This window comes from Drosophila arizonae, chromosome 6 (assembly GCF_054131065.1).
Source record: "Drosophila arizonae isolate 15081-1271.41 chromosome 6, UAZ_ARI_1.0, whole genome shotgun sequence".
NCBI classification, from domain to species: domain Eukaryota; kingdom Metazoa; phylum Arthropoda; class Insecta; order Diptera; family Drosophilidae; genus Drosophila; species Drosophila arizonae.
In genome coordinates, this window is record NC_142926.1 from 1,142,377 (window position 1) to 1,158,120 (window position 15,744).

General features: G+C 33.3%; 1 protein-coding gene across 9 annotated transcripts; it reads left to right on the plus strand.

Annotated features, from left to right (window-relative positions):
• Nucleotides 1-979: 979 nt before the first annotated feature.
• On the plus strand, nt 980-13,918 carry NfI (Nuclear factor I). 9 transcript variants are annotated; one of them, XM_089472767.1, is made up of 10 exons: nt 980-1,116; nt 1,695-1,826; nt 1,922-2,071; nt 6,880-7,035; nt 7,128-7,734; nt 8,292-8,474; nt 8,526-8,843; nt 9,262-10,160; nt 11,720-11,939; nt 12,565-13,918. In XM_089472767.1, the coding sequence occupies exons 3-10, from the start codon at nt 1,976-1,978 to the stop codon at nt 12,618-12,620; spliced, it is 2,535 nt and encodes an 844-aa protein (XP_089328893.1). In that variant the 5' UTR covers nt 980-1,116; nt 1,695-1,826; nt 1,922-1,975; the 3' UTR covers nt 12,621-13,918. The 9 variants fall into 9 exon arrangements, with proteins under 9 accessions (XP_089328893.1, XP_089328894.1, XP_089328891.1 ...); XM_089472765.1 differs by having other exon boundaries at nt 1,080-1,247; XM_089472769.1 differs by having other exon boundaries at nt 1,085-1,247; nt 1,922-2,056.
• The last annotated feature ends 1,826 nt before the right edge of the window (nt 13,919-15,744 follow it).

Consider the following 15,744-nt stretch of genomic DNA (forward strand, 5'->3'; position numbering starts at 1 on the left):
TCCGTATATATAAACACGTCGATTTCAGAAGATGTAAGAACTAGAGAGTTCAATTTTTTTTAAATGTCCGTATATAGATATATCGAGTTTATCACCAAAGTCGATAACTCATCCCGGTATTTTTTATTGAAAAATACCCCTATCGAAAATCAGTTTTAAAATGATATCTCCTACATCTTTAAAGCTTGATTCTTCAAATTTTATATGTATACTTACCCTCACCACTTAAATTTCCATAGAAAGCCCACACTGCAACCAATGCGTGTTTATGCGTGCGTGCGTATGTCTGTGCGTGTGTGTGTGTGTGTGCATATGCGAATAATTATTGAAATATCAGCTTGAAGGGTTCAGGGGATCTCGTAGTCGAGCACTCTCGAATAGAACTTTCTTACTTGTTTAATTTCGTATTAATAATTAGCACATTTTGAGCAAATAGATATTATTCTGAGTTGTGATGATGATAATCAATAATAGATATATTTTTTATCTATTGTAGATATCAATAACAATCTATTTTAGATTATCATCATCACAACTCAGAATAATATCTATTTGCATTATCATTGCTTTAAATATGATAATCACAAATGTTTAAATTGGAGTTCACTTATTTATAGACAAACCCAAATAGAACTTTCCTCAATTCAAAGCAAATTTTTGAAGAAATATATTTGTGCTTTATAAAGTAAACTACAGGATATTGGTTAGTCATGATGTCTTAATTTAAGTGGTGAAATCCGGTGTAATATCTTTACGAGAAAGAAATTCACCAAACTCATGGTGAGCGTTACAAAGAGATAGAAAAGAGCGGGAGCGAGAGAGATATGGAGAGAGAGAGAGCGAGTAGTAGCGTTTTCATAATACTCAGGGACCATGCGCTTTAAGAATTTTAATTTCTGCGCATGTCAGAGGCCTCACCAAACGCAAGTCTGGCATTGTTTTAGACATTTTCCTTGTTTCTCGAATTATTTAATGCTTCTTCTAAGCGCACTATACGTACATAGATACAAATATATGAAAAATAGAAGAGAAGTGGGAGAGAAAAGAGCTATTTTTGCCATTGAATCGACCAGCTGTCCAGAATCAGAATCAACTCAGTTTAAGTTTAGTCGCAAGGTACCCGTATCGCACAACGCACCTCACATATTTTGGGCTTGAAATTGATGTGTGTGTAGGTGCATATATATCTATGTATGTGATATATATACATCTCTGTGTGTACTCATTAGGTCCCTGTATTGATGAAGGTACTTATACGTACTTACACGTACACTTATAGGTACCTCGGGTATGCGTGCTGGTGTAGGTACACACGCATGACTTATCCCATAAGTCCGAATGCATTTAATTGGATACGCGTTGAATATGTTTTAAAAGTATTACCATACGCTCCATCGTAATAAAAGAGCAAAAGTTTGTTAAATGTCTACAAATAAGACAATATATATATATACATATATATGTGTGTGTATAAATATATATAGGAGATTAGAGAGTATGTGTATTGTGTAATAATTGTGTAACGTTCACCAATCGGAATATCTCTATATATCTATATCTATATCTATATCTATATCTATATCTATATCTATATCTATATCTATATCTATATCTATATCTATATCTATATCTATATCTATATATATATATCAAGATAAGGATATATACAATAATTATTTGAATTGACATTTCAGACGTATCGGCTCAAAAATGAACAAGAAATTAAGAAACGTATAAATGTCGCAAGAAAAAATAATGGAATTGGCTTGAAAAATACAAAACCATTTTCTTGAAAATTGAAAGAGAAATATGTCCAAAGTATATAGGTAACTATGTAAATATATATACATATATGCATACATATATATACATACATATATATATTTATATATATATATATCATGTACCTTCCTATTCGCAGATTCCTGTTGTTGAAATCGGGCTGATAGGATATGATATATAAAGTACGCAAGGTATGTTTATACCAGAAACACTAAGAAGCTGTATGATCGAGACGGACGTATCTTCCTATTTACAAACATCATCTACCGGACAGGTAAAAACTATATATGTATGTATATGCAATATGTATACATTTCGGGCTATAATAATACTTTTGCACTAAACTCATATAAAGGGTAAAAGAAAGATTCAATGAACTTTTGCAATCAGTCAAGCTTTCGTCAGGATATTAGAGGGAATATATTGTGACCATATAAGGATAGAATAGAAGGATGGAAAGAATTAAAAATTTTCTCCAAGCATTGTGTAATCATATATATTGGTCGAATTGATTTGGCTAAGGACAATTGATTAATTATCATAACTCTGCCTGAATTAAAAGCTTTTAATGTAGTTGGGATTGATTACTTCTCGCGATTGTAGTGAGTTAGATAGAAATGCAGAGCGATACGATTGCTGGACAGCAAGCTTCCTACTCACAGAAGATAGAAGACAGAAACAGAAACAAGATAAATTTTTGGTAGACAGCACGATATACTTAATAATATCCTACTCTTTGCTATCCTATCCTTCGGTCAAAACCGAACATTTCCAAGGCAAATCTTGAAATTAGGTCCGATTATAAGTAGCCCGTTATACCATATGTAAATATAATCGGAAATCTAACATTTGGGGTGGTATCCCAAACAATAAAATTTTTTTAAACGTAAAATTTACAGATTTTGACAAATATTACTATATATATGTTTAAATCTCTTCCCAATACCTTGAGCATTTTCACTCATTAAATTATAATACTTATCGAAATTCATCTTATCTGAGTAAATATTTGTACAATGTTACTAATAAAATTAATTCTAATTGTTAGGTATAATGAAAAATGGTCTGGATTTGTAGGAAAAATTAATAAATGCGATTTCCATGTTACACCATTAATCAAAAATATTTTAACATGTAACTAATGAAATTTTTATTAATACATTGACTTTTTTCAAATCAAATCATTCTTGGTGTATGTATCTATTAATTATCATATGTATGTATGTATATATACATAAATATATAAATATATATGTATATATATATACATAAATATATATATATATATATATATATATATATATATATATATATATATATATATATATATATATATATATATATATATATATATATATATATATATATATATGTATATGTATCTAAAGTAAAAGAAAATGTGTGCATCTTGTTTGTCTCCCGTCACCTCTTACCATTCACCTCTCACATTTATCTTTTTACTGTGCAAGTTTGTGTTGTTTTTCTTTAGAATCTGTACTTATTTCCTCATATAATTGAGTTGTATACAAATTATTTCAGCCTTTCTACTGTCGGAGCATCGATTATAATGGACGTTTATTTTGATTAAGCCTTAGAAACTTATATATTATAATTATTATATACTATATATTTTAAAGTAGTTGAACTTCAATAAGTCTGTCTGTCTCTTCGATCACGTGATACTAAAGCAACAATTTCAGAAAATTCTCTGCATGGGGTATCAAAATGCCTAGATATAGTAGGATTCAGTTGGTCAAGTCCGCTTATATATGAATCATTAGAGATCACGATTATATAATGGCTTATAACTTATATCATTAATAAGTTTGGTTAAATTTTCTGATACACAGCGTTTAATAATATATTTTAATTTTCTATCACTTCGTAAGAAACATATGGAAAGAAATAAAATTCTATGTTCGTAAGCTAAAATAAATAGATTCTTCTGAAATAAATACCCATATCTAGAATATCTAATAATAGAATATAGCATTCATAAGAAGAGCGCAAATGGCTCTGCAGTACCTGGGAGTTGGAAGTAAAAATTTAATAACGACAGATAAATTTCCGAGAAGGAAAGCAAGTCCAGAACATTGGGGATGTTCTTCACTTACATTACAGGTCAAGAAAAGCGTCCAGCACTTTCTCTATATGTTTATATAAATATGTGTTTTTAGACTAAATGCATTTTTATTGAATGTATGTTTATATCTGTGTGCTACTATTTGTTTAAATTATTATGTGTTTCGAATCTTTTATAATCATACATACATACACGTAGGCTGATGTCAGAGTAGCCGCGATAAGCGATGCGATAATATGGAGCGACAATAAGCGAGAAAGCTCACCATGCAGATTTACATGTAATCGCTTAAAACATGTCAGAGTGCAAGCAAAGCGAGAACAGAGCTAAAGCGACAAGTAAAGCAAGTTGCGAGAAAGCATTTCTGAATCGTTTTCTCGCTTTATCGCATGATAAAGCTTTTCTGATACGTGTGTTTTCGTTGCGTGCTGAGCTTTAATAACCGTTGGTTAGTCGGTGATATATATTCTTTTTGGCAATTCAAGCTATATTTCTTTCACTCTGACATGCCATCGCTTTGCAGATCGCTGCGATAATTATCGCTTATAGCATCGCATCGCTTATCGCGGCCACTTTGACAGTGCCTTAGAGTTTTCAAATAATTTAAAATACAGTCGACTCTCGTTATTTCGAAATTCAAGGGACTCTTAAAATATTTCGAATTGTCGAGTGTTTAGCCATATGAGTACGAATTACCGCGTCTTAGCAATGATTTTTAGTTCGAATTACTGAGTGATAACTTTGAATTAATGAGAGGTTCGAAATAACTCAGGTTTGAAATAACAAGAGTCGACTGTCTCTTATCAATGATATTTTAAATTTTGAAAAAAATATCTAAATGATATTTGACAAGCAACGTTTAAATATCAGTATATCAATGTTTTTCGGTATATTCATATTTTTTCCAAACTTTTTTCCCACAATATATACATATAATATCTATATAATCTATTTAAATGATAAAAACTGCTTAATACAGTATGGTATACTTAAAAGCATAATAGTGCTTGTTTTTCAAATGCGACGCCATATAGGAGGCGTGGCAGATCCCACAAAGTATATATTCTATGAACGCGTCGATCTCAGAAGATATAAGAGCTAGAGACTTCAAATTTTCCAAGGTCCGTGTATATCACGCGCATATCAAGTTTTGCTCTAAATGTCGATAACTACTCCCGATATTTTATTATCGTTTAAAAACCCAATCGAAAGCTAGTTATTTGTTTATATCATCTACACCTTTAGAGCTCGAGTTTCCAAATTTTAAATGTAGACTTATATGTATTTTATATAATTTCGATTTTTGTTATAATTTATTCCCCACCCTTCTATCCACCCCGTCACTCTCACCTTTGAAAAATGCATATTTCAAATACTAGAAACTTGTGCTTTAAGATATACACGAACTTTAATGTTATATTAACGATTTAAAAGTTTCATAAACATAGTTCATCAACAAGAAAAGTTATGTTTTTCTATGCGTGTGCTTCTTGTGTAAGCAGAAAGTCTCGAGGAATTATTGTAAAATACCAATTCTTCGAAGGGCAGCAGTCTCGACCAGAGCTTTCTTACTTGTTTTTAATATTATATTATATACATAAATATATTTTGTATACAAAAATATCGATGTATTGATATTTTGATATATTTTCAACAACCATAGTTAAATTTCTATTTTGATGATAACTCATAGAATTTCAAATCAAATATTGCTTAATGTATTATATTAAATATATGAACATATTGTCTGAAGATCGGTTTTTGGGATTTGACGCAGAAGGACGATTACCTAAAATATATTCATTCTTGATCATAATCAATAGGCTCACCCTATAGCATTTGTTTGTCAAGTTTAATTTAAATATTCAAATTCGTGAAATCGACGTTCTGCAATTGTGGATTACCTATTTTGGATACCATTAAAAACTTCGGAAATATTTTTTAGTTTTTCGATCTTCTTTCATATTTAATTAAAAAATAGAATCACAACCCCATTTCATCACAAATCGATCCATTGTTCTATTGTTCAATTAAATATGAAAGAAGATATGTATATATCTGTCCTTCAACTGACTTTTTCTATATATGTATGTATATGAATGCTTGCAAAATACTATTTACAACCAAACAATGCAAGAAATTGTTTTAAATCTGTTTTTGGTGTGTGTTTTAAATGTTTTGATTTCAGCCACGATATGTATCAACATTTCTATCCAGTTTAGCACATGAAAGTTTTCACCCGTCATAATTTATTAATTTGTAGTCGAAAGCGAAACCGTAAGATACACCTTCAGTACGGGTATTGAATATTGAATAAAAAAAAGTAATTTAAATGATTAGATGGAATCTTTTTAATTATATTAATTATTATTTATTACTTGTTTTACAATAAATGCAATTGAAATCGATACTTTCCCGAGTTTCTGAAGTAATTAATTTTTAAAATTTATTAATTTTAAATATTTATAAACATTAGAATCGATTTTCGTATAAAACAAGTAAAAATGATCTAGTTGAGACTGTTTGACTACGAGATCCCCTGAACCCTTCGAGCAACTGATATATCAATGTTTCTTCGCGTCTTTCTGCTCGAAGGGTTCAGGGGATTTCGTAGTCGAGCAATCTCGACTACAGCTTTCTTACATGTTTTGGTATTACAACCATTCGAATTTGAGCCTATATTTTGTTGTCCCCATTGGTATTTTGTAATATTTATTTTTGGCTAAATTTGTTTATCTTCTTTTATCTTTTAAATGGTTTCATACGGTTTCATTTTCATTATATACGTATATAGTAGATGAAAATACTTTATATCTCGTAAATCTGTGCAAGTTTCACAAACTGTTGTTCTATTCAAATGAATACTAAGAAAAAAAATACACATATATATATATATATATATATATATATATATATATATATATATATATATATATATATATATATATATATATATATATATATATTTAAGTATATGTATATAATCTATTTATTCGTATCTTTTTTATGTGTAGGATGAATTTCACCCATTCATTGAGGCATTATTACCATACGTCAAATCATTCTCGTACTCTTGGTTTAACTTGCAAGCTGCTAAACGAAAGTATTACAAGAAACACGAGAAGCGCATGTCGTTGGAAGAAGAAAGGCATTGTAAGGATGAGCTGCAGGTAATAGCACAAATATTGTACACTTAAATTGTGAATTGTGAAATATATATATATATATATATATATATATATATATATATATTCGTTGATAGAATGAAAAAACAGAAGTGAAACAGAAATGGGCGTCACGACTTTTGGGTAAACTACGAAAGGATATAACACAAGAGAGTAGAGAGGATTTTGTTCAATCGATTATTGGGAAACGTAAATCTATTTGTGTTCTATCGAATCCCGATCAAAAAGGAAAAATGAGACGCATCGACTGCCTAAGACAAGCCGACAAAGTCTGGCGTCTCGACCTCGTTATGGTTATACTCTTTAAGGCCATACCATTAGAGAGTACCGACGGCGAACGGTTGGAAAAGAATCCTGAATGTCTCCATCCCGGGCTGTGTGTCAATCCCTATCACATAAACGTCTCCGTGAGAGAGTTGGACCTGTATTTGGCGAATTTCATCAACACGCACAATTCATCAATAAATACCATCTCGAGTTCATTGCCTAGCAGCCGATCAGCCCAAGTTGCCATTTGCAGTCAACATCGAAACAATAATATATCAGTAGACAGAAAAGACGATAATGACAATGATGCGAAAACAGAAGGTCTTCGCCACAATCCATACAATGGTGTTGTTTGCAACGATATTATCCTGGCCACCGGAGTTTTCTCATCGCAGGAGCTCTGGACCCTCTCCAAAGGTAGCGTACTATCACTATGATTTAACTTTCATAAGTTTGTAATATAAAATAATAAAAATCAGTAATTCATATAAGTAGTTATAGCAAGTAAGAAACTTTCAGATCATGAAGATGACATGTAAAGCATGCGGAATAGGTCTTTGTAGATTTGGGGTGGTGAAGGAGTTGGATTTTGGGTGCCACTCAAAATATAGACGCTAGCTGTAAGGTGTAAGTTATACATTTGTATACCTTGAGCCCAATGAAAATGGATAATTAGGATCGTTGAAAATGATTCATTGTGTGTTATTCATTAAAAAATAACATTTTGTCAATAGCATGCGTACAAGTTTACTTTGTAACCATACTAGTTTTGCATTTATCTTGTTCATATGTACATATGTATATCGTATATAAATTGGTCAAGTGTGAATTCTTGATGAGGAAGACTAGCTAGGGGTCAGCATTCGTTAGGTTAGAAGGCCTGTGTACGATACGTGTATGATTGTATGATGCTCGCTCCTCCTGAACACATGAAACTGTAAACGTCTACGTAAATAAATATTTGTATTTTGTAGACTCAATACTGGATGAAGTGAGTGATAATAGCTTGCAAACGAACATTATCAAGAGGGAGAATCTGGGAACGGCTTTTGACTGCAACACATATCAACTGACCCCCGATTCACCCATATCCAGCTCGCAGAGCCAGGCACAAGCAGGTGCTATTGGGGCCAATACAATTCCTGGCGGATACAGCAGTGAGTATTAACAATGTCTTTGGGGTAAATAATATCGTTAGTTTTCTGCAGTTGACTTTATCGATCAGAATCAGAGAAGCGTACACTTATCATCGTCTCCACTGCTGCGCGCTGATACGACAAATGGCTCGAGTGAGGCATGCAAAATTGACCAAAGCTCGTCACCTCCACTAATTTCATGTACAACAACAACGGGCACCGAGAACTGCTCAACTGGCAGTTTCTCTGTCGTCCTCCGATCAGCTGACAACATGAATTCAAGTGAGGAAATAACAACAGCGGCAGCTGAGTCCTCAATTTCCCTGAATCGATATACGCCTCTAAATAGTCGCCCCATTGCAGCTATGCCAGCTATTCGCTCAGCAGAAGGTAAGTCCGGTGCATAGTGCATTTAGATCGTAGGCTAGAGCACATTAGAACGTTCGAACCGGAATACATCTATGTAGAAAGTCTGGCTAATAAGGCAAGCTTGCAGCATAGAACTTTGCACGGCGACGACCACGGTCAACTACATATGTCGTATAGGATAGTTACAAGGTTTTGTCAACATCAACGTTCACTCTACCGGGGAAGCTGATCACATTGATGAAATGAAAAATTAAAACAAGAAAAATAACGAGAACTGCCGCCTTAGACGGGGTGTACAGAAACTCGGCTAAATCGAAACCTTTCACAGTTTCTAAGCTAAAGTCGTTTTGCTAATAGACCATGTTTTGCTTACAATCATTGGCTTTTGAATAGTAATATAAATATTTTGTGTCTCTTTTCCATGTATATATGTCTATAGCCATATTGCATCATAACTGTTCCACATTTCTGGCAACGTCTGTTAGTCCGGTTAATACAATCTATTATCCGCAACATAGCAGTCCACGACTTATGCATCATACGATATTAGATCAGGAACATGCACATGCCACACAACAACAACAACAACAGCAACAACAACAACAACAACAACAACACCAGCAACATCAGCAACAGCAGCAACAACAGCAGCAGCATCATGCCAGCGACACACATGATATAAGCGATTTTGTAACGTACGTTTGCCAAGATGGAGCAGGAGGTGGAGGGCATTCAACAAGCCTAGCGGCAGCCGCAGCCGCAGCAACCTTAGATAGTCCAGTCTTTCAGCATGCGCATCAGTTGTCCACACATCATAGCCATCATTCCCCTCACTATCAAATCCATCCACAGCTGAGAGCAACGAAATTGGGGGCTGCTCCATCGTCGTCCCATTATCATAGCACAATGTTGCCGCCGATGCTACCACCGATGGCTCGACCTGTTGCTATAATACGCACCAGCGCTGATCTGGCAAGGGTCACGGGTCAGTCTCCGGCCACGTCCTCGTCGACGAAGAGCAGCACAGTGGCCAATGATGATGAGAATCGCAACATCAATTCAATGGATGGGGGTACCCAGAGTCCAGCTAATCCAGAGATAGATCCAAACACAAATGCGGATTGTACAACTTTGGGTTCAAGATCCTCGCCACAGTCGCAGTCACAGCCACAGGCACAGCCACAGCCAGCGACCAGTCCTCATACCCATACAAGCGAAAGTCTCCGAAGTAAAATGCCATCGATTGCCTCGAATTCGCTAACTCGAATCGCAACGCCAATGTACCCCACGGCAAATAGTCGAGATTATTTCAATCACTTTCATACCCAATCGACATCGGTAAGTACCTACATATTCTAAAAATGTCGGAGTTTTAATGCTTACTGGAATCACTAAACAAACACACACACCGCCGAACCCATGTAACCGTTGGCTAATGCAATTTTGTTTTTTGTACTCATTCACAAAGTAAACCAAATTTAAACAAGTAAGAAAGCTCTAGTCGAGACTGCTCGACTACGAGATCCCCTGAACCCTTGGAGCAATAGATATTTCAATAATTTTTCGCGTCTTTCAGCTTCCAGAAGAAACACGTACACACACACACACAGGCACGTACGCACACACAGGCACACATACACACACACGGATACAGACACACATACACACACACACGCATACACACACAAACGCATACACACACACACATACACACACACATACACAAACACATACACACACAAGCACCCACGCATAAACACGCATGGGCTGCAGTGTGCGCTTACTATGAGAATTTAATTGTTTAATAACTTTTTTTGTGGACGTACGATCTTCATGAAACTTTTAGATTATGATTATAACATGGATATGCATGTAATTGCCAAAGCACAAGTCTCTAGTATTTGAAATACGCTTTTTACAAAAGTGAGGGTGAGGGGGTGAATTTAGAGGTGGGGGGTTAATTTTGACAAAAACCGAAATTGTATAAATTGCATATAAGCATACATTAAAAATTTGTAGAGTCTAGCAATAAAGGTGTAGAAGATATAATTTTATAACTGGTTTTCGATAAGGTTTTTTATCGATAAAAAAAGATCGGGATGAGTTATCGATTTTTAATGATAAACTTGATATGCGCGCTGTAATTACGGACATTTTAAAAAAAATTTTGAAGTCTCTAGCTCTTATATCTTCTGAAATCGACGCGTTCATACATACGGACAGACGGACAGACGGACAGACAGACGGACAGGGCCAAATCAACTCAGCTCGTCACCCTGATCAAGAATATATATACTTTGTGGGGTCTGCCACGCCTCCTTCTCCCTGTTACATACATTTCAACAAAACCATTATACCCTGATTTCCCATTGAAAATGGGTTCAGGGTATAAAAAACTAAGTTGCCCTCTATTAATTTTCCAATAATTGAATATTAATATCATATTATTTTTGACCTGGTAGTCAGAAGCGTTCAACAGAAACTTCGGTACGAAAAGATTAAAAAATATTAGATTGAGGGATTCAAGTTTCCTCCTAACTGCGCAATCTCCGCTAGGAAGTCTCCCTTGTGCATGATTACTATTATGAAGGTTTTTAAAGCTCTTAAAGCCTTTTAATCGCTGACATCTAGAATTTATGCGATATTGACCTCACCTATATAATTTTAGATATGTGTATAACATAACTGCTAAATTTTGGTTCTCTAATCAGTCTGGGCACGCATTCAGAGACCCCATGTGTAACATGTGTAAATGTATACAAAGCATACATTCTTTTAGTTCAGTGAGGAATCGGGGTATAATGATTTTGCTTCTGACGGAACATAGTTTCATACATTTTTTAACATATGTATATACTTTCTAAACAATTTTGAAAAACACATATATTTTGTTTCAGCTATTGGGCTATGCTGGATCTATTTCGACAATGTCTGGTGTCATGAGTCCAACAAATCTCAGCTTATATTCAACACCAACAATGACTGTGAGCTCTGCACATCGTTCAAATGCAAGATCCCGATGGAATAATGGATTAACCGAAGATGAATTTAACCTAATTCCACACTCTGTAGCTAGTACAAATATAGAAAATACACAGGTTATATTGATGGAAGATTGTAAGTATTTTATGTTAGTTCTGCTATACAAAAATGAATTAAAATTAGGAACTGTTGATATATCATTAAAGCCCAACCTATACGCTGTTTAAGTTAACAATCTCAGGCGAACGTCCGTTTAACGAAAGGTTTACATTTGTTCGGCACTTCTGCACTCATATTTACACATGGGGTACCACTCTCACTTGTCAAGCCTCTTTCATGGGTCAATTAACATTGCGATGTTCCATTAGAACATAAATAGGAAAGGAGAGTAATACTATTTCTTCTTCTATGCATAAGTAGCAAATTACACATGTACACACATATTTATAAGCGAATAACCACTATCTATCGATTATTATCGATAAAAAGAAGCGTAATGAGTTATCGAAAATATGATAAACTTACATATTCTATGGTATATTCGAATATACATGTAACATTAGCTTTAGTATCTTCAGAAAGACGGTCATGCCGAGCTAAACTCGCGGGCTGTGGGGTGAGGCATAGGCTATCGAATCTTATGTGCTACTTTTACTTTTATTCCATGCTCATGCGTGGAAGAAAAACGCATGTGCTCATGCAGTAACCCAGGTTGTGTTCACTTGTTTGACATTAATACTTGAATTCTTTTCCATTTCAGCAACGGGTCGTTTCACTGATGAATACTCTACAAATGCAAATCGTGATTATGTTTAATAAATTACCAACATAATATTCTGGAGCTATGCTTCGGGCAAGCTAAAGCTGATATACAATAATTAAGGCATATTTAAAAAGAACAGACATACTGATATTCTCACATATACATGCATTGTACATATGCATAATATAAGCATAAGTAAAAGTTGAAAAAATTATACATAAAATATATATATGTATATATATATATATATATATATATATATATATATATATATATAAATATAATATAATATATATAAATAAAAATATATGTAGTGGGTATGTATTCATCAACGGTCTAAGTCTTGAATACATACACACACACATATAAAAACACTTGTTTATATGACAAAATAGAAGTGTAAATTAATATATAAAAAAAATTATATTTTTAACATTTTTAATAGAAAATAACCAAAAAATATAATGTATGTAAGAACTATGAAAACTTTTTTTCATGGTTATTAGTTCCATGTGCAGGCAATAAATTATAATAAACATGTACATATTTTTGAAAGACTTTAGAGATTAACAAAATATATTTAAAATCAGCAATAAGAAATTTAATGAATATATATTGTGACAATATTTACTTAGATTTAGTAACAATTGTGACAAAAAAAAAAAAACAGAAAACAGAAATATATATATATATATATATATATATATATATATATATATATATATATATATATATATATATATATATATATATATATAAATGCTGATCCCGATTTAAGACTATACAAAAGCCCAAATCTGTTAATGCAAAGTGCATTTCGGATCGTGAGTTTAATTAAGATGCTCTTGAATTACTTTCGCACCTGCTAATTTAAGCAAAACAAAATGAGTAATTTGAAATTTATAACTTCACTAACACATCTCACAGCAATATGTGGTCGGTATAGTCTGTGTGTATATATATATATATATACATTTGTACTAAGTACAACAACAACAAAATCTATATATATATATATATATATATATATATATATATATATATATATATATGTATAACAATCGAGAAAAACTAAATTAAATATATTTATTATACGTCAACAAATTGGCTGTGAATATATAGTATATTGCTAATGCTCAGTAGATTCATTCGTACAAGTATCTTTATAGACATATAATAATAAAATATAAAGCTATTCACAAGCAAGGTTAACCTACGAAAATAAAATAAAAAGAGTGCTATCAGTTACTTTATTAGTTAATATACCAATACCTATATATGGTATGTATATATATATACATAATTAAACAGTTGTAAACTATAAAACAAATAAAAAATACATGAAAATCAACTTTTATTGACTTTATTAATCCTTTTTACAATAACCATGCACCGAACTTAAATTTTAGAATAACAATCCCTACCAGCGATTCATGTGTAATTTGGTTGTTACATTTGGAGTGTTTATAAAATATTAGTTTCTCGAATGGTCTTGACACACATCCACATTTTTAAACAAATTCAAAGAAGCTTAAATGATAGACATATACAGTATGCGATGGTGTATAAAAAGTGTAACTGAATAACAGTAATTGCTCACTTATTCCGATTCCGGAATGGGATCCGACTCAAGACCGAGGTTAAACCTGTATAAAGTAAATGTTAGCTCCTTAGGGCTCTATGATATTTTGTTGACATAAATAAGACAGCTTCATGTGAGAATATTTAGCAAGTCCCATTCCAATTAATATAAAGTCGAATCAGAATTACTATTTTGAACTAATAGAAAGAAAAGGAGGTTAGGTTAGGTTAACGAGAAACAGTAACTAAAGTGCCCTATTTTGGAGACCTAGTCCACTAGCGTGTCTTTTATACCCTGAACCCATTTTCAATGGGAAATCAGAGTATAATGGTTTTGTGAAAAAGTATGTAACGGGCAAAAGGAGGCGTGGCTGACCCTACAAAGTATATATATTCTTGATCAGCTGACTGACTCAGCAGTCGATATAGCCATGTCCGTTAGTCCGTATGAGTGCGTCGATCTCAGAAGTTATAAGAGCTAGAGAGCTGAAATTCGGCATGCATACTCGTGTGTACCATACGCAGTACAAGTTTATCATATTTTTTCGATAAATCATCCGATAACGTTTTTATCGAGAATAATCGAAAAATTGATTTTGTTTTTTTAGCCTAATTTGAACTCTTTTAACCCTTTCTTCAAATTTGCGTTGTATATAAAGTTAAACGATACAAAGATTTTGTAATTTACAGATTTTGGATATCACACCTCCTTCTCCCCCAAATTGTAAGTACTAGAGACTTTTGCTTTGGAATGTACACACGATCATTAAGATCGTATGTCTACAAAGGAAATTATTCAACAAAAAAATTCTCATAATATTGACCACACTGCAGCGCAGCCCAAGCGCAGTCGCGCAGCAGAGCGCAGGCTTATGCGTGCGTGTGGATGCATGTGTAGCTTAGAGGGTTTAGGGTATCTCCTAGTCGAGCAGTCTCGAGCCTTTTTACTTGTTTACTTTATAACGCTCTCAAAGAAGGGTAGAAAGTATATTTCGGACAATGATAGAAGTCAACAGTAACTCCAAATAAATCTTAAATCATTTAAATCTAAATTAAATTCCACTAAAAAAAGTTCTGTTGAGATGAACAAATTCTAAACAAACAATTAGGGTTCTCTGTTCGACATTGCTCTACTACGAGATTCCCTGAAGAGCTCTATGAGCTGATAATCCAATAATTATTCGGTTTTTTTTTTCTGCATAGACACGATCTCTGCTGACGGTGTGGTTTTCTCGCAGATGAACTCTCTTTATCGACTGTAAATGTGCGTATTTACCAGGGATTTATCTGCCCAATCGATTTAGCCAAATTTTGAGGGCAGGGGACCGTATCCCAAATATACAAAAATAATATTTTATATTAGATATACACGAGTATATATTCATCACACACGCATACCCACACACACACACACACACACATATACACACAGACATACAGAAACATTTACACACATACACACACAAGCATAAATACGCATGGGCTGCAGTGTTCGCTTACTATGAGAACTTAATTGTTTATTTACTTTTTTTGTGGACATACGATCTTCTTCAGATTATGATTATAACATGGATATGCATGTATTTGCCAAAGCAC

What these genes read in the sequence shown, in the direction of transcription:
- NfI (XM_089472767.1), top strand. Translation starts at nt 1,976, where the DNA reads ATGTTTATACCAGAAACACTAAGAAGCTGTATGATCGAGACGGACGTA. An exon ending in GCTCTGGACCCTCTCCAAAG is followed by an intron (nt 7,735 to 8,291) that starts GTAGCGTACTAT and finishes TGTATTTTGTAG; the next exon opens with ACTCAATACTGGATGAAGTG. An exon ending in AGCTATTCGCTCAGCAGAAG is followed by an intron (nt 8,844 to 9,261) that starts GTAAGTCCGGTG and finishes ATATGTCTATAG; the next exon opens with CCATATTGCATCATAACTGT.